The 26,428-nt window shown below is 34.0% G+C and overlaps 1 protein-coding gene across 1 annotated transcript in view; it reads right to left on the bottom strand.

Annotated features, from left to right (window-relative positions):
* Positions 1–20,715, bottom strand: part of LOC114094070 (selection and upkeep of intraepithelial T-cells protein 8-like) — a 30,039-nt gene extending 9,324 nt beyond the window's left edge. The window contains exons 1-4 of the mRNA XM_027937019.2: positions 20,637–20,715; positions 15,038–15,385; positions 14,503–14,781; positions 12,888–12,998 (exon numbers count right to left, since the gene is read on the bottom strand). Of these exons, the coding sequence (XP_027792820.2) occupies positions 12,888–12,998; positions 14,503–14,781; positions 15,038–15,385; positions 20,637–20,715 (817 nt within the window). The remainder of the gene's footprint in view (positions 1–12,887; positions 12,999–14,502; positions 14,782–15,037; positions 15,386–20,636) is intronic.
* Positions 20,716–26,428: the final 5,713 nt, after the last annotated feature.

Genomic DNA, 26,428 nt, shown 5'->3' with positions numbered 1-26,428 from the left:
AAGTTCTACCAGACCTTCAAGAAGAAGTAACACCAATACTCCTCAAATTATTCTATGGAATACAAAAGGAGGGAACCCTTCCAAACTCTATGGAGCTAGTATCACCCTGACACCAAAACCAGACAAAGACAAATCAAGGAAAGAAAATGTCAGATCAACAAAAATTGTAGGGAATAAAAATTGCTCATGAACATAGATGCAAAAATTCTTAATAAAATACTGGCAAATCACACATAAGAACACATGAAAAATATAGTGCACCATGATCAAGTGGGGTTCACCTGAGGGATGCAAGGTTGGTTCAATATACAAAAATTAATAAAACATAATCCATCACATCAATAGACTTAAAAACAAGAATCATATGATTATCTCAATAGATGCAGAAAAAAATTGACAAAATATGATGTTCAAAACACTAGGGATCTTGATAATATAACTCAACATTGTAAAAGCTGTATATACTAAACCCAAAACTATCATTCTAAATGGAAAAAAAATTAAAACATTCCCTTTAAAAGATGGAACCAGATAGGGATGGCCTCTTTCACATGATTCTGTATTTAGAAGACTCAAAAATCTTCACTAGGAAGCTTCTAGAACTCATAAATGAATTCACCAAAGAAGTGGGATATAAAATTAACACCCACCAACAAATTGCATTCCTATACATCAGTGATGAATCAACTGAAAGAGAAATTAGGAAAACTATTGCATTCATAATAGCCTCAAAAAATATTTGGTAATCAATCTAACAAAAAAGGTGAAAGACCTCTACAATAAAGACTACATAAACTAAGGAAATAAATTGAAGAAGATCTTAGAAGATGGAAAGATCTCCCATGTTCTTGGATAGGGAGAATTAATATCATCAAAATGACCATACTACCAAAAGTGCTATACAGATTTAATGAAATTCCTATTAAGGTTCTAATGACATCCTTCATTGAAATAGAAAAGGCAATCATTAAATTTATTTGGAAAATCAAGAGGCCCAGAATAGACAAAACAAGCCTTAGTGAGAAAGGTGAAGCAGGAGGCATCACAATATCAGACCCTAAATAATACACAGAGCTATATAAAAAAATGTCATGGTATTGGCACCAAAACAGACATGAAGTCCATTCCATTCTGTAATGGAAGACCCAGAGACAAATCCACATAAATACAGTTATCTCATACTAGACAAGTGCCATAAACATACATTGGAGAAAAGACAGTTTCTTTAACAAATGGTGCTGGGAAAACTTGAAGTCCATATATAGCAAATGAAATTGAACCTTTAGCCTTTACCCTGCACAAAACTCAACTCAAAGTGAATCAAGGACCTAGGAATTAGACCAAAGTCTCTACACCTATTAGAAGAAAATGTAGAACCAACTCTCCATTATGTTGGCTATAGAACTGACTTAATAAGACTTCTAAAATGCAAGAAGTACAATTAAGAATCAATAAATGGGATGGTATCAAACTAAAAAGTTTCTTCACAGCAAAGGAAACAATCAAGAATGTGAAGAGAGAGCCTACAGAATGGGAGAATATCTTTACCATCAGCACCTCAGATACAGCATAATATACATGATATTTAAAGAACTCAAAAAACACTGAAAAAAACACCAATAAATAAAAAAGCAAAGAATTTGAACAGGTACTTCACAGAAGGAGAAATAAGAATGGTCAACAAATATATGAAAAAATTGTTCAACATCTCTAGCAATTAGAGAAATGAAGCTTAAAACTAATCTGAGATTTTATCTCACTCTAGTCAGAATGGCAATTATCAAGAATACAAGTAAAAATAAATGTTGGCAAGATGTGGGAAAAAGGTACACTCATACATTGTTGGTTGGCCTGCATAGTGGTGTAATCACTATGGAAAGCAGAATGGAGATTCCTCAGAAAACTTGAAATGGAACCACCATTTGGCCCAGTTATTCCACTCCTAAACATATACCCAAATGATTTAAAATGAAAATCAGCATACAATAGTAATGAATCCACATCAATGATTATAGCAGCTCAATTCATAATAGCTAAGCTATGGAACTGAATAGGTGCCCTTCAAAAGATGAATGGATAAAGAAAATGTGGTATATATACACAAAGAAAGATTACTCAGCCATGAAGAAGTGAAATTATGGCATTTGCCAGTTAATGGATGGTACTAGAGAGTATCATGCTAAATGAAATCAGCCAGTCATAAAATAATCAAAGGCCATTTTTTTTTCTTTCTGAAATGTAGATACTAACACACAATAAGGGCAGTGGGATGAAAGAATAGAATTTAGTTGGATTAGCCAAAGGGGCATGAAGATAATGAAATGGGAATGGGAATAAGCAAGAGAGTAGAATGAATCAGGTAAAACTTTCCTATGCTTATATATTAATATACAACCAGTGAACCTGTACATCATGTATAACCACATGAATTGTAAGTTATACTCCAAGTATATATAATATGTAAAATACACTCTATTTTCATGTATATCTAAAAAGAACAAATAAAAAATGGGTCTACCAAAGACTATTTTTAAATGAAAACTAATGCCAGTTCTTCTCAAAATAATCAAAAAATTGAAAGGGAAATAATTATTCCAAATTCATTCCATAGGGCAAGCATTACCCTGATACTAAAACTAGACAAAGATGCAATAAAAAATTAAAACTATAGAACAATGTCTCTGATGAACATCAATGGAAGAATTTTCAGCAATATACTGCCAAATAGAATTCAACATCACTCAAAAGATCATTCATCATTGTCAATTTAAATTTATCCTAGGGATACAAAGGTGGTTCAACATATACAAATTGATAAATGAAATCATCACATAAACATAATAAAGGTTAGAAATCATATGACCATCTCAAGAGATGAAGAAAAATCATTTAAGAAAATTTAGCACCTGAATAAATTTGGTAAAGAAGGAATGTATCTAAAAATAATAAAAGCTATATATGAATAGCTCATAGCCAACATCATACTGAATGGGGAAACACTGAAAGAGTTTGTCTTATGACAAATTCTTTCAAACAAGAAAAGGGTATCCATTCTTACCACTCTTATGAAGCATTGTGCTAAAAGTCTTATCAAGAGCAAAAAAAAAAAAGGCATATGAATAAAAGAAAAAATATCAGCTCTGCAGAGGACATAAGTGTATGTTTGTGTGTGTGTGTGTGTGTGTGTAGAAATAAAGAGAAAAACTGACAAAAATCTAACATAATTGATAAATTCATTAAAATTGTAGGATTAAAAACATCAACATACAAATAACACTTCCATTTTGTATATTCATAACAAACTAGTCAAGAAATTAATCATGAAAGCATCCTATGCACAATAGCAACAAAACAAAACAAAACAACTCCCCCACAAAGAAACACCTAGGAAAATATTTAGACAAGGAAGTAAAAGACTACACACTAAAAATTACAAGATAGTGAAGAAAGAAACTGAAGAAGACACAGAAACAATGCAATGATCTCCATGTTAATGGATTGAAAGAATTAATCAAATTAATCAAACAATCCATGTTCATGGATTGGAAGAATTAATATTGTTAAAATGGCCATAGTATGCAAAGAGATTTCTTTTGGAGTAAGAATGTATACCCTGTGCCTGTCCAACCATTGTATCTTGGAGCACATGACTTACTTGTTCACTTTTTCCGAGGCTCACAGCTAACTTTTCTTTGAGTCTCTGAGCAGACTTTGGATTTGGACTTTTGAGAAATTCTGGAATAGTTAAGATTTTGATACTTTTGGGTATGGGGTGAATGCATTTTGCATTGTGAAATGGACATGATTCTTTGGGGACCATTGGCAGAATAGTATAGTTTGGATCTCAAGTATTTTCCAAAGGTTCTGTGGTCAAGGCTTAGTCTCTAGTCTAACACTACTGGGATGTCATGGAACCTTTGGGTCATTTGAGGCAGGCTCCTGAAGGGGATATTGGAACACCATCACTTTTCTCTTTCACTTTCTAACTATGAGGTGAATGGTTTTGCTTTGCCTTGTGACATTGATATTATATGTTTCCATAGGCTCATGTATATGGGCCTACCACTCATGAACTGAAACCTCTAAAACTATGAACCAAAAGAAATCTTTTCTCTTTATAAGTTGATTATATCATGTATTTACTATAGTAATAGAAAGCTGGCTAACACAAATTCCCTCCCCATCTCTAATAGCATTTCCACAGAAATAAATAATTCAACAATTTTATGGAACCACAAAATACTTCAAATAGGTAAAATGATCTTAAGCAAGAACAAAAATGGAGGCATCACATTTTCTGATTTCAAAATATTTTACAAAGCTATAGCATTCAAACAGTATGGCAGTCTCTTAAATAAAGGCAAGGATAGAGGTACTTTAGGAAGGGGCGAGTGAAAGGAGAGGAGATTGTATGGGGGTAGGAAGGATACTAGAATGAATCAAACATCATTACCCTATGTACATATATGATTACATGACTGGTGTGATTCTACATCATGTTCAACCAAAAGAAAGAGAAATTGTACTTCATTTATGTATGATGCATCAAAATGCATTCTACTGTCATGTATAAATAATTTGAACAAATAAAAATAATTTTGATTAATGTTGTAATAATTGTGCACATTTATGAGTTGCTATGTCATATGTCAATACACATATACAAAATGAACTAATCAAATCAGGATAATTAATTTTCCCATTTCCTTATTGTGACTTGGTGGTTGAAGTTTCATTATTCATAAAATGTAATAAGCATAAAAACTATAGACATTCCACTGTGCTAAGGGGTGAAAATATTAACTATTAACTATCCTGATGTGATCATTACACACTGTATCCAAGTATTATTATTACATGGTACCCCATACATTTATATAATTAAAATAATTGATAAAAATTAATAAGAATAGTATTGACATAAAAACTGACATATAAAATCATGGAACAGAATAGAACGTCCAGCATAAACCCACACATATACAATGAACCAATTTTTGGCAAAGGTGCCTAGTATACATAATAGGGAAATGATAGCCTGAAAAAATTGGATACCCACACAAGACAGTGAAATTTTATTCTTATCTTATATCATACCCCCAAAACCCTCAAAATAAAGCAAATTTAATTTTAACTGAAATTGTAAAATCGCTTGAATAAAACTCAGAGGAGAAGTTCCATGACAGTAGTCTTGGCATTGATTTTTTGAGACATAACATCAAAAGCACAGGTAAGAAAAGCAAAACTAAGTGGAACTATATCAAACTAAAATGTTTTTCTCAGCAAAGGAAACAATCAACGAAATTAAAAGGCAAAAAGCCTGGATTGGAGGAAAATATGTGAAAGTCATTTGGCTGGGGGTTAATATCCAAAATATATATGAAACTTACATTAAAACAGTGAAAAAATAATAATAACCTAGTTGTAAATCAATAAAGAACCTGAGCAGACATTTTTCCAAATTAGAAATACAAATGGATAATAGTATAGGAAAAGTTGCTCAATCATTAATTATCAGGCAAATATAAATCAAATTATCAGTGTACTGTAAATCACAATGAAATGCCACTTCACACTAGTTAGGATGCTTCTGATCAAGAATAAAAATAAATAATGTGCTTTAGAAAATGTATAGAAAATGGGACCCTTATATACTATTGGTGGGAATCTAAATTGATACAGTCACTATGGAAAATGGTGTGGAAGTTCCTAAGTGATAAACCATGCTATCAAAGGAAATAAGATCATTATCTTAGAGAGATATCTGTGCTACAGCATTATTCTAAGTAGTCAAGTTATGGAGACAGCCTGTCAACAGATTAACAAATAAATTGTAGCATGTATATGAAAAGGAATGTTACTCTAATTTACAAGAGTTTCTTGCCATTTGTGACAAGATAGATGAATGTGGAAGACATTGTGCTACATGAAATATGTGAGACGTAGAAAGACAAATACCACATGATATAATTTACATTTAAACTCATTGAGTCAAGGAGTAGAAGGATGATTTCCAAGTTTGGGGGTTGGTGGAGAAATATGGAGACCAACTTTCAATGGTACCAACTTTCAGTTATTAAATGAACAAGATCTGAAAATGTATAAAAATGTGTCTATAATTATTGAGTACTTGAAATTTGTGGAAAATAGATCTTAGGTATTCTCACTACACATACAGGTAACTATCTTATGAGATGGATATGTTAATTAGCTTGATTTTAGTTATCATTTCACAATGGATGTGCATATAAAAACATCATGCATATATCTTGAGTATATACAATTTTCATGTATCATTCATACCCAAATAAAGCTGAAAAAAGGAAGTAAAAGAAAGATATTACAAAATATCTCAAGACAAATTAAAATGAAAATACAACAAACTAGAACTTCAGGTATGTAGTAAATGCAATCCCAATAGGGAATTTTATAATAAATGTTAAGTAGTAGAATGATCTCAAATAAACAGCCTAACATTATACACCAAGGATAGAAAAAGAAAAAATTAAGCCAAATGCAGCAATGGAAGAAAATAATAGAATAAATCAGAAAACAATGAAATACTAAATAGAAAAATAAGAGAAAAAAAATCAACAAAACTAAGAGTTGGTTCTTTACAAAGATAAAATTACCAAACATTTACCTAAACAACTTTTTAAAAAGGTGAGTAAAGACTCAAATAAATAAAACCAGAAATGGAAGAAACATTACATTTGATACTGGGAGGGTGGGGTGAGTGAGGAATGTTCCAAAGCATCTATTATATACAACTATACAACAATAAACTGAAAAACCTGGAAGAAATGAATGAATTAGAGGAAACATGCAACCTACCAAGACTTAGGTAAGATGAAATGGAAAGCCTGAGCAGACCAATAACAAGTTAGGAGATTAAATCAGTAATAAAAAAAAGTCATGACAAAGATAATTCCAGGACCAATTGGTTCACAGGTACATTATACAAAATATTTAAAGAACGAATACCAATCCTTCTTAAATTCTCCCAAAATATAGAAGAAAAGGGAATACTATCAAACTCTTATTTAAGCCAGCATCATCTTGAAAACCAAAGCCAAAGAGAGGTCACACACACACACACACACACCCCAAAAAAAGGGGGTGGGGAGACAGGACAATATCATTGATGAACAGATGCAAAAATCCTCAATGAAAAATTGGCAACATTCATTCAGTAATACAGTAAAAAGAGAATACACTTTGACAAAATGGGATTTATCCTGGGAAACTAGGATGGGTCAACATAAGTAAATCAATAAATATGATACAATGCATTACACAAAAAAGATTTGATAAAATTCAACACCCTTTCCTAATAAAAAAAATCCTCAACAAATTAGGTATAGAGAGGACTTGTCTCAACACAATATGGCCACATATAAAAAGCCTACAAGTAACATAGTTTTGAAAACCTAAAGCTTTTTCTCTAAGGTTTGAAACAAGGCAAGGTTGCCACTTTTACCACTTCTATTCAGAGTATTACTGAAATTCCATATTTCTCTCATGACTTCTCTTCATATTAGTCCTAATAAGTGAAATAAGGCAATAAAAATAAAGAAAAATCATCCAAACTTGGAAGGAAGAAATAAAACTATTTCTATTCACAGATTACATGATCCAGACTACACACACATACAGAGCCCCCCACACACACACCCTGTCACACACACATACACATGCACATAAATGAATTCAGAAAATTTGCAGAAAACAAAATCACCATAAAAAATCAGTTGTATTTCTATATACTAAGTATTTGAAAAGGAAATTAATAAAGCAATCCCATGTATAATAGTTTCCAAAAGAATAAAATACTTAGATAAAATACTTGGATGAATTTATTATCCAAGGAGTTGGAAAATTTGTACACCGAAAATAAAATCTTTGATGAAAGAAATTAAAATAGACACAATAGAATAATAATGTTGTTAAAATGTTTATCAGAAATGAGCCACAGGTTCAATTAAATCTCTATTAAAATCCCAATAGTACTTTTTTTTAAATCAAATCAGGGGGGAAAAATCCTAAAATTTACAAGGAACACACAAAAGATACCAAATAGCTAAAGATATTTTGTGCATGAAGAACAAATCTGGAAGCATCACACTTCCTAATGCCAAAATATATTATAACTCAACAGTGAAGAATGAAAATATTGTGATATTAGCATAAAAATGAAATTAAACCCCTGTCTTCAGCTACATACACAAAAAAAACTCAAAATGGGTTAAAGACATAGAGCTAAGACCTGGAATCATAAGACTTCTCAAAGAAAACATACAGGAAAATCTTGACTTTGACCTTGGGAGTGATTACTTGGCTATGACACCAAAGGTACAGGCAACAAAGCAAAAATAGACAAACAGAACTACATGAAACTCAAAGGCTTCTGCACAACAAAGCACTCAACAGAATGAAAAGTCAACTACGGGAATGGAGAAAATATTCACAAGCCAGTTTTATTTCTAAACCATATACCCATAAAAAGTTCATGTACAAAATATGTATGAAATATAGAAATGAACAGCAAGCATTCTCTTATTCATTACTGGTGATATATAAAGTGGTATAGTCACGTTAAGCAGTTGATTATGAAGGTAAATATACACGTAACATGTGACTCAGCTCAACTCCTATGTATTCATTTGAAAGAAACTAGGGAGTACAGCTATGTGGTCATTAAACTTGAAAAACTTTTGACAATCAGGAATAATTTGTATTATCCTCAGACCAGCTTTTAAAATGAGGTGGTCTTTATCCTGGTTTCTCAGCTCCTCATATTTCCTTCTACAGACACTTTAGAAGGAGAACTCACACTTAATTGAAGATGTCTAGGTAACTTTGTCTTAGGGTGCTCTATTTTCCCCTGCATTGTATCTGGGAGTTCATCTTTTTAGTATAAATGTATTTATTAATTTGACACTAAGGAATAGGGATTTTTATTCATTGGTCTTATAAATTCTGAGGCAGGACTTTCTGATTTTCAGCAGAAATGATTGATGCATAAGGCCCAGCTAGCAAGAAGATGGAAAATGAGGCAACAGATGGAGTTCTTCTGATGACCACTCTAACTTCCTAAAATTCTCCTTTGTGATTTGGAAGTAATGCTTCAAATAAGATCAAGTATTTCTTTGGTTGGTGATAACTGTCTTGGCTATATATTTCCTTTATAAACTTCTAAATAACAAAATAATTGTCAAAATCATATTTTTGAATATTATATTACTTCATTAATTTTACCTCTAAATAATGACCATATTTCATAAATAATGGATCCACAAAAGGATATAAAAGTTTCAAAAACTTCCTGAAATTGCATCAAATTTTTGGTATATATGTTAGAATTGGAATTGGAAGGAGAATATTTATCTTTGACATTGTATTTTTAGAGTAGATTTTTAAGACCCAAATTGATAAGAAATTTTGACTTGGAGTCATGAATGTTCACCAACAAGTAAGTGGACCCAGAAAAAATACTTAAAGAGTGACTAGATTCAACCATATTTTCTGAAACCAGTATGCTTATTTCTCCTTTTATGTAGAAGAAGGAAATCTGTTCTCTGTACTGTTGAAAACACTGGTAATAGAGGCAGCTTTTATCCTTGACACCCAAAACAATTTCAATGTTGGAATTTGATCCTCTGAAATGCCACCCAAACTACAGATCCCTCTGGTGCTGATGAAATTGTCACATAGCCTTGGCTGAACAACCCCAAGAGACAGATTTCTAGGAAAATAAGAGCAACCAAGAGAGAGTACACCACTACTAACCCCATTTACCTCTGGTCCGGAATGGCAGATACACAAAAAGTGTCACAGAGCATATGAAGCAAAACAGGAATTGAGCAGGTATTGAATTCAACATATAACAACATGGAATTAGACCTGTAAGTAGACATTCAGGTATATGGTCTAGAAGAGAAAGAATTAAATTGACAAAGAATTAAATTGACATAGAGGAACATAGGAATGTGGAACATCTCTAGCCTAAGTATAATTATCTGAAGAAAAAAAAAAAACAGTTATTGTCCCACGCCAACTCAATTTAGTGCTTCTTCTGTGAGTTTTATTTGTGGATGGTGGCAAGTCCTAGTCAGACTAGATGTGCAGATCTTTCAGAGCTAAAAGATATTTCTTTTTTCTAATTTGTGCCATCTACTCCAGAAAAAATAATAATAATTTGGCTGGGGAGAAAGAAAGCAGTCCTAGGAATCCTCATCAGATTCCTAGAGATTCTCAAGTTTCAGGCTTAGGTTCCAACACTGAGTTGGCTAAAACAAGGAATTGCCTGGGATCCATAGACTCAGTAACCAGGAAAAGCTTGCTTCTTAAATAGTAAAGGAAACACACTTTACACCTTGAGCTTAAATGCCTTATCCAGGGACTCATTCCTACAAGCTAAACAGACATGGTGAAAATATTTCCCATGTATTACTGAATAATTTCTCTGTGAAACCTTTTTGTGTGTGGCGGGGTGGGGCGGTAACAGATTGAACTAAAGGGCACTCAAAAACTGACCCACATTCCTAGCCCTATTTTGTATTTTATTTAGAGACAGGATCTTAATGAGTTGCATAGTGCCTCATTTTTTTCCCCTGAGGCTGGCTTTGAACTATACATCCTCCTGCCTCAGCCTCCCAAGTCGCTGGGATTACAGGCCTGTGTCACCGCTCCCTGCTTCTGTGAAACATTTGATCTTTGATTTATATCGCCTTCCAGAAGAAAATGACTAAAAAAAGTAAAGTTTAATTATCTGGAGAGTGTACAAGTATTTCAGGGAATTCAAGTTTCTGAAATATCTTCACTCAAAAAACACAGGGCACCTGCTTCCAAGACTCTTGCATTAGTTCACAGCTTCTTCACACCACAGCTACTCTTTTCTCAAATTGGGGGAAAACACAATCATGTAGACAGCTGATTAGAGACACTGAGAACCAATGGTGGCATCTAAAATATGGCAGGTCCCATGGACAGATCCGTGATCCCTGTTTGAAAGGGTATCCAGGAGGAGCAGCTGGAGCTAAAGTGGATCAAGAGGGAAGATGGTCCTCAGGCCCTGAGTGTGGATGTGCCCCTAGTAGCTGTGAGGGAAAAGGGACATCCAGACTTAGTGGCTAGGAAACTTTCCTTACTTAAAACATCAACTTTTGGATGTGAAAAGGAAACATGCCTCTCACCAATGCTAAAAAAGCATTTCTGGGTGGGTAAGAAGTTCTGTGGCTGGACTCTACCTTGGCACTGACAACACAAACCCAGATGGCCTTAAAACTCCTTAACTTAAAAATGGAAGTCACACTTGAACAAATCCATCACCAAGAGACCTGTTTTCTGAGATGGTGACTCCCCTGCAGAACACTTTCTGGGCTCACCCATGAGCTCAGGATTTAACTATGAGTAAGAGCTCAGGGCTTTTTCTGGAGGACCCAGACTCTCACAAGAGGATGGTGCAGTCAGCATCTGGTGTAAGTGGATCATCAGGGACTGGGCTTTCCTCCTGTGGGCAGGGACAAAGCCACACTGGTACCCTCACAGGTACCACCAGCTGCAACAGGGAGATGTAGAAGTATGTGGTTCATGGGCAGAATTAGAATGTTTTGAGGTGCACTTTACAAAATAATGGGGTCTTTGACATTTCACATCACTCTATTTCTACTCAGAAAATTCTGGAATCATAGGACTTTCATTTGGGGAAAAGAAGCAACATCATTGTCTTTGTTTCTATAGTTTTTTTTTTTGTCCATGCAATGGTTTACTATTATTTGTCTTGTGGCATTCAGGTGCAGCTCTTTTTATCCACAATGCAGTAGTTGACTGATGAATTTATCCTACTTTGTATCATTGTGCAGGACAGATTCTGCTGTGGCTGTGCAGAACTGTCAGGCCAGCAAAACATAGGACAGAAAAGACAGCCAGATATGTTAAAGCTGCACATACATTGCTGTCCTTCTTGCCATTTTTTATTTTTTCTTTAGGTTTTTGTTGCTTTTTTATGTTGATGTCTCTTTGGTGTAATTTTACACTCAATTAAAATAAGTCTCCTAAGTATTGTGTATACTTTAAAATAATAGAACTCTTACTTCTTCCTTTGGAAAATATAGGAACTGCTTCTTAAAAGAGGATAGTACTGCCTCAATTTTCAGTGTTTAATTTTTAATTATCTTTCATGACTCTGGCTATAACATTGAGATCCTTCTGATTTCCTTTATCTCTTTTTCATCATGCATTCAATCTATCAGTAAGTGTTAATCCTTTAACATCCTACTTATGAGTGCAGAAGGGAAATTGCATGGAAATGGAAGGAGACCCTCAGGGTTATACAAAAGTACATACAAGAGGAAGTGAGGGGAAAGGGAAAAATAATACAAGGGGGAGAAATGAATGACAGTAGAGGGGGTAGAGAGAGAAGAGGGGAGGGGGGATAGTAGAGGATAGGAAAGGCAGCAGAACACAACAGACACTAGTATGGCAATATGTAAATCAATGGATGTGTAACTGATGTGATTCTGCAATCTGTATATGGGGTAAAAATGGGAGTTCATAACCCACTTGAATCAAAGTGTGAAATATGATATATCAAGAAATATGTAATGTTTTGAACAACCAACAATAAAAAATTTTTTAAAAAAAGAAGTAAATGTAAATCTGAAATTTCAAAAGACATCTATACCAACCTCATCCCTAAAAGCATTCTTGTCTTGGGAATTTAAGAGGTATGAAGTCCAACATTTCTAAAGTGGGGAACAAGCCATAAATATCTTCCCATATGAGACCCAACTTTGGAAGACAAACATCATTCACTTTTGCCCACATGACTTATCCATCAAGTTAACGTCCTTAATAATTCCCCTCCCCCTTGTCATATCAATTACCTTTTCTTATGAAATACCAAAGGCAAATGTATGTCAAAACCAAAGCGATTGTTAAACACGAAAATAAAATTAAAAACTTCTTTGTAAGGTGCTCCTTATCAAACAGGTCATCTGAAAGAAAGGACAGAACAACTTGAAATCAATACATCCACAATAGGTGTCCCTAATGGATTAGAAAGTTGCTGCTAATAAAGCAGGATACTCCTTCAGGTCTATAATTCTTTATTTTTGTATTTGTAGCATGAAAAGGCTTTGATAGAGATGGTGTAGTGACAAGTAAAGAGCAAGTACAACATTAAGCTTATCTTGGGGATAGAATTCACACTGAGGCTATAGTAGATTGAAAAGAAGCCTCTCTCTTGTCTCTAACAAAAGATCTTAGTACAAAAGCTTACTGATCTTCAAAGGAACACCTGGTTCTGTTTTTGCTCTTCTGATCTTAGCCAGTTTCATCTTCAAAATATTCTCTTTAGGCTGAAGACATTCATATTATGTCCCAAATATGGTCTTCTCTGCGAACTTTAGGTTCATGCACCTAAGTCCTGATCAACACTTTGCTGGTAAGTCTTATAAGCATGGTCTTATTTTATCCCACAAATTTTCCTGTCTCAGTAGATGAAAAATCATCTTTCATGACTCTGGTTATAACATTGGAGTCCTTCTGATTTCCTTTATTCTTTTTCATCACACATTCAATCTATCAGTAACTCCCATCAGCTCTACATTTAAAATATTTACAGAATCTTACCCACTCTTAAAAACTTTCTTGCTATACCACAAATAATGCATTGTTATAGGCTCCTATCTGGTCAGGACAATATTTTTTCCAGTCCATATGTTAATTATTTAAGAATATTAGAGAATTTTTAAGAGAAAAAACTGTGTTCACAATCAGGCTAAAAAAGATTCCACGAAGTGGTATCTGAAGGCACATTTGCCCTGTCCATTACCTTGCTCCTATACTTCTCTATAGAGGCATTAGTTAAGGGTAACTTTATTGCACACAGAGTATGGCCTTTGACATCCACCTATCATGACTCCAAAGAATGAGCAATGAACAAGTAATCAGGAAAACTGTAGTTTAGTTCCACATTTCACTTACTACTGCTGTTGCTGGCCTCTCAACATCTGTCTATCAATGACCATAACATTTATTGAATTGTCAGAAATTTTTAAATAATAGTAGTAGTGCTAAATATTGAATGACAATAAGAAAAAGGTTTTACTTCTTCTAATTATTTAAGATTTGCAAAAACCCATGAGGTATGATTATATTCATTTCTAAGATGAAAAAACTATAGTTCAGAAAGATCAAGTTACTGAGCTAAAATTCTGATAAATTTACACATAATTATTGTGAGGGTCTAACAAAGTAATGGACATTAAATGCCTTTAAAGCTGTAATGTATTTTTGAACTGTGAATTGCTATTGTTCTTGTTTATTTTTATTCTAAAGCCTTCTCCTTAGCACCCCAAAACATCTGTATTACCGAAACCCATAACAAAGATAAAGAATCATTCAAAGAGAATTTAGTAAGCTCTTTAACATTAACTATTCCATTAGTTTTTTCTCTATGTTTTGTTGATAACTAAACCCTAATGATGGAACACTCACTTGCTAGGATAATACTTGTTTGTTTCTCTTCACCTATTACAGGGTTGTGAACATAGCATGTAATATTGCAGTCTGAAAAGTTTCTGAGAAGAGTCATCTTCATGTGGAACAATCTGGCTCCATCCTGGGAGTATGATTTTGATGAATGTGGAACGACCTCTCCTCTGCTGTCTCTCCACTCCATTTGGGGCTGTGGAAACCACCCTCCTGAGTTACACTCCACCACGAGTCCATCACTAGTGGGAACCTGGACATGAATCTGTGTCTCCAAGCCAAGTGCTGATGGAAATGAGAAAGAACCATCAAGACAGTTATTGTATTGAGGTTGGATTGGCAAGTTGAAAGGAAGTCATGTGATCTGCAATTTAATATTTGTGAATCAAATTCACATTTTATTTATAAGTTAGTACTTGTAGTATTTGAATTTTTTAGAATATGAAAAGAAGAAATAAGAAACATTGAGATAATTTTCCTCATATTTGAGCTCATTGTGTCAAAAGGGCTTTGTTATACAACATTCCACAAGCACACTTACCTGCCACGCTAAGATTCATGCTGGCCATATCACTGAAGTCAGTATCTTTAAATAAACACCTGTATGGTCCATCATCAGAAATGCTGACATTATGAATTTTGAGGGTCACTTTACCCTCCCCCATGGCCTCTTTCACAAACTCTGTACAATTTACATATTCAGGGGCAGCTTCTCCATTTACTTCATGACCGCCTCTGTACAGGTAAACAAGCTGGGAATTGTCACCCCTGAACCAGTGCACCTCCATGTGCTCTGCACTTTGTGGTGGGGACAACTGGCAGCTGAGAGCAGCCTGTCCTCCTACTCTAGCCACCAAATGCCCCTTGGGAACAGTCACCATCAACTTCTCTGTGGAGGAAGAAAGAAAACCAAAATAAGTCATAAACCAGTAACAACCCTGTTGCTAGACACTACTTGGAAGGACACACAAATTCTGCCCAGTAGACCTATGCTGATCTGAATGTTCAGCTCTGATCACATTCCTTCAGATTAAACCAATATTCTATTTTTTTATAAATACCAATGGTACATCTTTAGACTTTTAAAAATATATTCATTTGGAGGATTCTGGGAGATGGTGGAGTAGGAAGCACCAGCAAGCAATCTGACTCCCCACCCAAACAATGTTATGTTTCTAGAGCAGCTTGAACAAAGCAGGTAGGGAAAAAGGACTTTATCCTTCAAGCATTGAGGTGTCTGTGCTCTAATAACTGATTGCTGCCTCTGATCACAGAGGTGCAGACAATGAGGTGGTTGGTCATCGTACCTTCCCCTGTGGTTGCCCCCTCCTACTCCTCCTTCTCCAAATAAAAAAGGGCTTTTTTCACCTGTGGTGAAAAGCCTTTTTCCTCTTCATTTTTCTCTTTTTACTTTTTGAGTACCATACAGTTAGGACTGGAACGTTCAAAAGAAACTGGGAAGAATTACAAAGTGTAGGCATATGCCCAGAGAAAGCACAGAATCATAAAAAACATAAGGAGAACTTAGGCTTATACTTTAGGGTGAACCTTGTCACAAAAGTAGTTTATAAGAAGTAAAACCCCCCAAACTTAAAGAAATACAATTCAAAAACATGCAAATTATGGAGAAAAACAAATATTAAAGAAAAAAAGGGGGAATATGTGTGACATCATCCAGCAGACCAACACATGCATTTTAGGATTTCCAGAAAGAGAACAGAGAGTGAAAGGGGAAGAACACCTCAGATATTTGTCTTTCATCAAATTTAGGAAGTTTTCATCCATGAATGTTTCAGGAATATTCTGAAAATAATTTAAAAAGGTGGCCCATAGACATTTGAAAAAATGCTCAATATTATTAGCCATCAGTAAAGTAAAAATCAAAACTACAGTGAGACATCATTGAACTCCAATTAAAATTGCTGCTATCTAAAAAGAAAAAAATAAGTGCTAGTGAGGATGTGGAGGAAAAGGAACTCTCATACATTGCTGCTATGAATGTAAATTAGTATAGCCTTTATTGAGAACAGTATGGAGGTTCCTTTAAAGAACTTATACCATATGATCCAACAATCCCAGTACTTTGTACACATTCACAGAAAATAAAATCTACATACAAAAGAAATACCTGAATGATCATGTTAATTGTGGCACTCTTTGAAATAGTAAGTTAAGAAATAAATGTAGGTGTAGATTCTAGTTTATGATCCTTGTCTGTTGTTTTAGGGGCCCATGCCAAGACAGCACATCATGTTGGGAGGTCATAGTAGAATTAAACTGCCCACACCATCAACAGGAAGCAAAAGAGCAAGGACAGAGCCAAAATCCATTATCCCCTTCAAAGGCTTGTCCCTCATGACCTAAAGACTTTCCACTAGGTCCTACTTCTTAATGGTTCTTCCAGTTCCCAACACTGCCACTGCCACTGCCACCCTGGAGAATAAGTCTTTAACACATGGGCTTTGGGGGCCATTCAACATCAAACTATAGCACCAATGAAATTAGAATGCTTACTCTAATAGGTTATAGAAGAGGGAATATTAATATTTACTATTTCAGGATTAAAGTTCATAATAACCAAGATTGTAACAAAGATCAGAACCAGGAACGAGCCTCTACCATCATCTCAAATTTGAGGAAAATTCCCTTTGAGAATGAGGTCCATATAGTATATTTCAGGGCAATACAATTTCTGAAAAATCAGGAAGCTTGAAGCAGAAATACTGGATTAGAGAAATGCAGGTATTGTTTGTGCTTTTTACACCATGTTAATGATGTAACCTTGTTGTTGATGTTTAATTTGACTCAAAAACTAGGAAATTTTAGCATTTAAACATCTCTTTAAAATAAAGTCACGTCTATATCAGTCAGTGACTTATATATTTGATAGTATATACACATATATTATATATATATATATATATATATATATATACACATATATACAAGAGAATATTTTTCAGTTATAAACATGAATGAAATTCCATCACTTTTAGCCAAATGGATGAAATTGAAACATACTGTTAAGTAAAACAAACCAGACACAGACAGAAAAGTACCATGTGCTCTTTCATATACAGAAGCTAAAATATGTTTGTTTGAATGCAAAATAGTGATCACTTGAGGTTGGGAAATGTAGGGACCAGGTAAAGGGATGGTGGCTTTGATCACTGCATGCTGTATGTATGTCCTGAAATGTAACATTGAATTGAATTAACAGCAGGGTCTCAAAGAGATATTTGTACACCTATGTTCACAGCAGCATCCTTTACAGCTAAGTAAAGCAACTCATGTGTCCATCAACAGATGAATGAATAAACAAGATGTGGTATATAAATGTAATACATACAAAGGAATAATATACAGTCTCAGAAAGAAAGGAAATTCTGACATATTCTACATTATTAAAATAGGCTAGCCCCATAAAAAGACAAATACTGTATGAGTCCACCTGTGTGAGGTATTTAGAGTGGCTAAAACCACAGAGACAGAAGGTAGAATGGTGGTTGCCTGGGGATGAAGGTGGGAGAATGGGGAAAATTGTTTAATGAGTATAGCGTTTCAGAATTACAATATGAAAATTCCTCTTTCAACAGATGATTGGGATGGTTACACAACTTAAATAATGTGGCTAATACCATTGAAATATACACTTAAAATGATTAAGATTGTAGACTTTATGTTATATGTATTTCCCTGCAATAGAAAATTAGAAAAAATGTGTATTAATTTAATATTTATCTTTTATAATCTCTATCATTTTCAGCATGTTTCTGAGAGTAGGAAGAACAGTAGAGTACATTAGCAATAACAGAAATTTAATAATGCTTTGAAGCTAAAAACTTATAACCACTTGAGCAAAATTTGGGATTTTTTTGTAGTATTGCTAGGATAAAAATTACAATTACTATTTTTTCTTGGAAGGACCACGCAGTAGGTATATAAAAGAATTTAAAATATTCATATATATTTCCTTTTTAGAAGGAAGAAAAAGAGGCAACACAGAAATTAAGGGGAGAGCAGATACATTTTTAGCTTGACACATTCACTATAAAAGAATTTAGTTTTGATTTTGTATATGAGAATAAGAGAATTACTAGCCCAAGTGAAAACTTTAACAGAATATCCAATTAAAATTAAACAAATATGAGAAGTAATCATGTTAACATTGATGCTTTAACACCTAGACTAACAATAAGTATACTAGGCAAAATAAAATTTGAGATCAAAGCATTCAACAAAAATTAGGATACTATGATAGCACATATTTTAAAAATTTTATCAAAATCATAGTTAATGTATAAAACCTTCAAAAATGTAAGAATAAATTTCTAAATCTAAAAAAGGGATATTTTAGTATAACTTTTCAATGAGCAAATTCAGTAGAACCAATTCCAGCAGAACCTCATTTATTCCAAGGAGAAAAACCAAAAAGATCACTTGACTTGATTCACACTGACCAATGCAAATCCACACAGAACACCAGAAGAGCACTCTCAGAACTGTTTTCAGGGTGTGGTACCTTCAGTGCAGTGATGCCCTGTGGATATGGATCTAAGAGGTGGTGTGAGGAGCAAGGAGTCAGTGATAACTCAGATGCATCCTTGGGTGCATATGCTCCACTAACCATCTCACATCAGTCAAACCCTTTCTTTTCTTCTCCCTCTTTGTTTCTATTGCAGTCTTCTCCCATATTCTCCAAATAAATTCCTTTAGGCAGTTTTGACCATGTATAACTCTGTTTGTAATTACTGTTTAATGCATTTTTGCATCTGCCACCATGGAGACAATTCTTTCACTGAAGCCCACAACAGGGTTGCTCTCTCAATCTTAGGCCACAATAAGGTCTTTGATAGCTCCAAACCATCTGCACATTCCTGATATAAAGCCTATTTATCTTTCAATATTTACAAATTATTTTGTACCTCCAGTCATTAAACACATCATTTTAGAAAGTTATTTTATTGGGCTATCTTTGTTACTTTGACCTCTAGATTTTGTTACAAAAATTGTTTATTTTTCTAAATTTCTATTATTATGAAAAAGATTACATAGAAACAGAAGTTTATATTCAATAGAGCTAATAACACAACTCTAAAAGTGACCTAAGAGAGTTTTTTGGCAGTAATTTTTATATTTCTTTCTTTTAATCTATAACATTTCTTTTGTATTCTTAGAATTCATATCTCTCTACTTACATTATCCATCTATTCTTAAATGTTATCTGCTTTTTACATTAGGCCCCTTAGCATATTATTTATAGTTGTTTTAAAGTCCTGGTCTGATAAATCCCCATCATATCTGAATCTGGTTTTGTTCTCTCTCTTCAAACTATAGATTTGCCTTTTAGTATGTTTCCCAGTTTTGTGTGTGTGTGGGGGGGGAAGAATTCTGGTGAGAGATTTTTAGTGATGAAGTGACACAGTTTGGGGGGAAGAGAAGCATTCTGTGATTCTCTGATTAGGTTTCAGTTTGGGTGAGCCTGTGCTCTTGGGAAGTGAGCTTCATGAGTGCTTCCCTGGATTCTGCTCCCTCTTAAGTAGGACAGGATGGATAGAGGAGCCTGAAGTTAGATATTACCCTTCCCCTGGGTTACTTAGGGTTATGGAACTATAATAGGTTGGGCTCTGGCAAAATAGTTTTCTTGAGTACAATGTTTTTTTTAAGACAAGTATGTATCAAAATGATTACTTTTCTCTTCCCCTTGCTGGAAGCACAAAGAAATTTTCTCCAATCATTTACTGTAAGAACCTGGTAGAAACACTGGAGGTAAAAGGCACAAGTGTCCTGCCTGCCCTGGTCTTCTCTGGAGTTTTTGACTCAGACAGGTCTATACAACCTCTAGCAATTGAATAATTAGGGTTTAGATTTTCCAATCCTGGTACTGTTTTCTCCAAAGGTTTCTGCTTATGGTTTGCTGCTTTGGTAGATTCTTACACCTGTCTGTGTCTCCAATATGGGGGGAAGTGGTTTGCCCTGTAATCTCATTTTTCATGGATCTAAGAAGAGTTGCTGATTTCCATTTTTCAGTCTTTCTCTTGATATTACAATGAAGTGCTGACTTTAATACTCACTAAAAGGTGATGCACTAGATTCTTTCCACAGCTGAGACTGAGTAGGAAAAAAGTAGATGTTCTTACCTGAAGTTGATGTCATCACTTGTAAGAGAAGAAAGCACATACAGTATCCAGAAAAATAAGAGGATGCAGGCTCCATCATATCTGGAGAAAAGGTCACAGATTATGAAATACAGTGTAGATTTTGCCTGGATACACAAGATTTAATCAATATTATAAAGATGGATGATCTTTAGACTCTTTCCTTTTAGAAAATAATCTTTCTCAGTGCTCAATAAATAACCATGTCCCCACACATTGTTCTGATCAAGAGCGAGAAAGAATATGGGAGGCACAAAGGCACAGGTGCCTAAATGTGCATGATAACATAAGAAGAGTATTTTTGGATTCATATGCTTGAATAGCTGAAACCAAATTGTGGTTGAACTAAAAGATCTTGTTAATAATTTTACGTTACTTCTAGCTGATAGAACAAATAGGCAGAATATCAATGAGGAAAGAGGAGATTTATATCAAATAAATTAACCTAATTGAAAGTTATAGAATTCTCCCACCAGAGGGGAATATACATTTTCACAAACATATATGAAATGCAAACCGAGGTGGATTAAATTCTAAACTATAAAACAAAACAATCCTTAAATAATTTCAAATATTTGAAATCATTAAAAGTATGGTCTTGAATCATATGGTGCTCAACTAGAAATAAACAACAGAAAGATATCTGGATAAACCCCAAATATTTGGAATTACACAGCATATGTCCTAAAGACAGAAAAAAGTAATTAAAAAATAAAGCAGATTTAAATAAAGTTGACAATAGGAAAGCAATAGAGAAAATAAAATAAAAGTCTCTCTTAAAAGTGCAGTTAAAATTGATAAACCTCTAGCCATAGTAACTAAGAAAATGAGATGGCACAAACCAATTATTTCAGGAATGAAAGAGGGGATATAATTACTAATCCCACAGAAATTTAATAAAAAACAAGGGAAATGATAAACAACTCTATGAATATAAATTTGGCAACTTAGTATAAAGTGGACCAGTTATTTTCTCAAATAAACTACCAAATCTCCATCAGGAAGAAATATATATTTTGAATAGCCCTATATTTATTTGTTAAGGAAATTTGTAGCTGATAGTCTGAGAAAAAAATTCTCCAGGCCCAGGGTTGTTATACTGGTGGACTAAAAAAAAATGAATTAAAACTAATTCTACAGAATATCTACAGGAATAATGAAATATAGAGAAGATATCACAGATCATTTTATGAAATCTGATATTAACCCACAAAAATAAGTTAAAATAAAAATAAGGTAACAGAGTGATATCCCTCATGAAGATAGATGTAAAAACCAGAACTAAAAATTGCCAAATTATCTCTAGCTATATATAAAAATAAGACTGTGCTTAGAACAAGTGAATTCAGGTTGGTTCAAAATGTGAAAGTCAATAAATATAATTTACAATAACATAAAAACAGATAATCAGTTCCATAGATGCAAAAAAGACATTTAACAAATTTAAGTATCTATTTATGATCAAATCTCTCAGCAAACCAGAAACAGAAATTACCTTAACATCATAGAGCAATAGGCAAAAATCAACTACTATCATATTTTTAAACAACAATAATTAAAAAACTTGTTCCCTTGTTGGATGAGGAGAGAACATCCTATCCCACTTCTCTAATGCAACATTGTCCTGGAAGTACTAGCCAGTGCAAAATGACACAGATCAGAAAGAGGGAAAGAGAGCCATCTCTATCTACATATGTCATAGTTGTCAATGTAGAACACCCCAGTGAACATACAAAATATCTCTTAGAACTCATTAGTGAGTCTATCGAGGTTGAAAATTATAGGTCAATATTCAAAAGCCAAGTGTGTTTCTATACATAAATTATGACCATTTGGAGTTTAAAGCTTTTGTTTTAAATGTTATTTATAATGGTAGAAAAATGAAGCAATAAGGTATAAATTTAACAAAATATGTGCAAGTTCATTGTGCTAAAAGCTACAAAACAGTGTTGAAAAAAAAATCTAAATTGGAGAGCTAATCCATGTTCCCATTTGCTATGTGAATGTGCTCTCCCAAATTCTTGAAATTTAATTGCCCTTGTGACAGAGTCAGGAGGGACCTTAAAAATGTGATTAGACCTTGAAGGCTATAGTCTCATGAATTCATGTCATTATTATTAGAGTGGGTTTATTATAATGGGAGTGGATTTATTATAATAGGACAAGTTTGGCCTGTTTTGGCCTCTCTCTCTCATTGCTTCTCTTGCCTTCTGCCATGGGATGACACCACACAAGCTATTGACAGACTTTGATCTTGGACTTTACAGCCTCCAGAAATAAATTTTCATTGTTTATAAATTAACCAGACTATTTATTTTTTTACAGCAGCACAGGATGGTCTAAGACCCCCCAACATTTTTTGGTCAATTCCAAGTTTATTTAAAAATCTGTATGTGAAGACAAGACTAGAATAGCCAGAACAATTCTGAAAAAGCAGAATGAAGTTGGAGGAAATCTAAAACCCAATTTCAAGACTTACATTAATCAAAGTAATATGGAATTGGCAAATGAATGGATAGATACCTTAATGGAGCAGAACAAGAATGGAGAAACAGAGCCACATATAACTTAGTGGATTAACCCATATAACTTAGCTGTGTTTAGTGCAGAAGGAATTCAGTGGGAAAATAATAGTCTTTTGAAAATATGGTACTGGAAAAAAATTGAGACATTCATATGCAAAAAGGAAAGAATATAAGCTTTGCAACTTATAATGAAATTTTTTTAATGAATCAGATATAAATATATATCTATGAAGTTTTGGGAAGAAAACAAAATCAGCATAAACTGGTAAGGCAAAAAGTTCTTAGACATTAAAAGAACAATTCATAACATTTTGAAAAAACTGGATCTTATAAATTAGTCATTGTTTATTTGAAATCCAATTATAACTGGGTATCTTATATTTTGTCTGGTAAGTCTATTAAAATCAGAAACACGTGAATTGGTACACAAGGTCTGTAAGCCAAATAAACCCAGTAACACACACCACCAGCAAAGTGTTTCAAACAATACATATCTTAAAGGGAAATGTAGGGCTTTGTTTAAATCATAGCCATGTGTGCTGCTCAAAAATGAGTCAAAATCTGAAGGAAGAAATTCCTGTGGTCCTGGACACTAACAAAATCTCTCTACTATTGAATAAAAATGATAGGCCTATTTGGTACTTATACAGCCAGTATGAAAATATTTGAAGAAATTGTGCTTTGCATATTATTATTTTACATATCTGACAAATACGATAAACAAGTATCAACAATGCTTCTCCATTAGAAGATTCGCATGGGTGTAGGTAAGTTGGCATACCATGAAAAAGCAGGTCTAATTTTCCAAAGAGATATAATCTCTAAATGATAGGTTTTCTGATATCTCCCTCCATTGCCATCTGCATGTATTCAAAATCTTTCACCGAAATCTTGAATCTATGAAAGATATTTAGTTTACAAACAAACTATAAGAGTGATAAGAGTACAAGAAGGCTTGCACATTTACATTCATTGTGGCCTTATTTGTAAAAGACAATAATTGGAAATAACTCAGAACTTCATTAAGATGCAAATGGATGAAAAAGTTGTCATCATCCATGCAATATAATATGTATAGCAATAAAAAGAACTGTACTAATTTTATATACAACACACATCGATCTCAACAGGATCATTGAATTAAAGGAGTTGGACAAAAAAAATTGTATGATGCACATAGTATGATTTCAAGTATTTAAAATTCTAGAAAATGCAAATAATCTTTATGAAAGCAAGTGAGTGGTTATCTGGGGACAGGAGGAAGGAAATAAAGCATTTAAAAAAGTACATGAAAACAATTTGGCAGCCATAAATATGTTCATTATATTGACTACGGGAATAATTTTGTAAGTGTATACATAAGTAAAACTTAAGTTATTCTTAAATATAATGCAGTTTGCTCTATGTAAATTATGCCTCAATAAATCATTTTAAAAAGTCTTGGGCTGGGGTTGTGGCTTAGCCATAGAGCACTCACCTAGCACTTGCAAAGCCCTGGGTTTGATCCTCAGCACCACATAAAAGTAAATAAACAAAATGAATGTATGATGTACAAATAAAACAAATTAAAAATGTCTAATTTTTAAAAATATAATTTAAAATATTAGTAATAACTTTTTAGTGAACATTTAAATTTATTAACTGACCCATCTGTATTTCAGGAGAGGAATCTTATTAACTGGAACACCCACCATGGTCACTACCAAGTCTAAAACATTGATTCCACTCTTTTTACTCTGAGATCTTAAGAGACTAGGTAAGGTGCACGTCTTCTAGATCAGCAATCTGAATAAGGAATTTGAAAGCAGATCTTTTTTTTAAAGCAGTTCATTGCCTGTCAGCTTTCTAACTTCCCAGATATCATTATCCTGCGATAAAAAAGATTGTTGAGATCTTACAGAGGTAGAGCTAAAGGAAATCCAAAGGCTAGACTTAGGGAGGAAGAAATATCCTTGTCCCCAACCACCATCAGCATTCTGATCACTTACTTGAGCTCCAGAATACAGAGAAAATTTCTTTCCAAATTTTTCAAATGATTGCCTTGGTGTCTGCAGGTAGTTCAGCAATGCTTCTACAATAGCATAGACTTCCACGAAAGTCCAAGCCAGCACATTGTTTACCCGAGCTTATATTATGTGCCAACTAAACTTTTCTTCCTACCAATCAAAAATCAATAGCTTTTCATGGAGAAAACAGTAAAACTTCTGATTTATGCTCAAGTACAATTGCAGCTTACATTTGTATCACTTGAAAGGTCTCTGTGTTCTGATTGCAGCAAACCTGCTCCAACATGACATGCCTCAAACTGAAGTGATATCTGAGCCAAGGTGTGTTCCTTCATATATTTCCTAATTGAATCTTTCCCAGACATCATGCTACTGCTGGGAAGATTTAGGGGAATCCTTGTTCTTATTAATAGTCATATGGGCTATCGCTCAGTTGCTAGAGTACTTGCCTCATACTCACAAGGCCCTGGGTTCAATCCCCAGCAACACACACACACACACACACACACACACACACATACACACACACAAAAAAAATCATGCCCTGAAAATTACCCATGTAAATAACTTTTAAAGTTTTCTTTTTTCACTCCAAACCCTACTGATATCATCTTTTTAAAGTTTCCCCTATCAGTTCTATTTTCTTCCTGAAAGTTTTACTACATTCAATTTTGAGAAAGACACAGGGAAAGCACTTGGAAAATAAGTTTTAAAGCTTTCTTATTAACTAGACAACAGAATTTTTTTTAAATTAGAGGAATCTAGTCAAGGCTTAGGGAGCCTCTTTTAGCAATTATTTTTCCAATGGGAACTTTTAAGGAATGTATTCTAAAAGAGGCATGGATATAGGCCCAAACTACCATAAAATAAAGATATAAAATGCAGGTCAAAATGTATAAGCCAAGATGGAGAGGACCACAGAAAATTCCTGAACTCTCCTTATCTCATAGAACACTGAGCTTAGTCCAGACACAGCTGGGCTGTTCACTGTGGTCAGTGTTCTGTACAGAGGGCCCCCTGTTACCGTAATGCCCTGTATATTTAGGGGATCAAAAGAAAGATACACTTAGGTGACTCTAAAACAAAGATAACTCCATTGTTGGTCACAGCCTGTTCTGTTGAGCTAACTCAGACCTACTGAGCCATCTCTCTGCTGAACTAACTGAAAGAAGGCTAGAAAACAGAGCCACACCTACCTTTTCCTTATGAAAACTGGCACTTGAGGGATTGATATATTTTTCTT

The sequence above is a fragment of the Marmota flaviventris genome, chromosome 10, assembly GCF_047511675.1.
Source record: "Marmota flaviventris isolate mMarFla1 chromosome 10, mMarFla1.hap1, whole genome shotgun sequence".
NCBI classification, from domain to species: Eukaryota; Metazoa; Chordata; class Mammalia; order Rodentia; family Sciuridae; genus Marmota; species Marmota flaviventris.
This window is presented reverse-complemented; position numbering and strand designations above follow the sequence as displayed.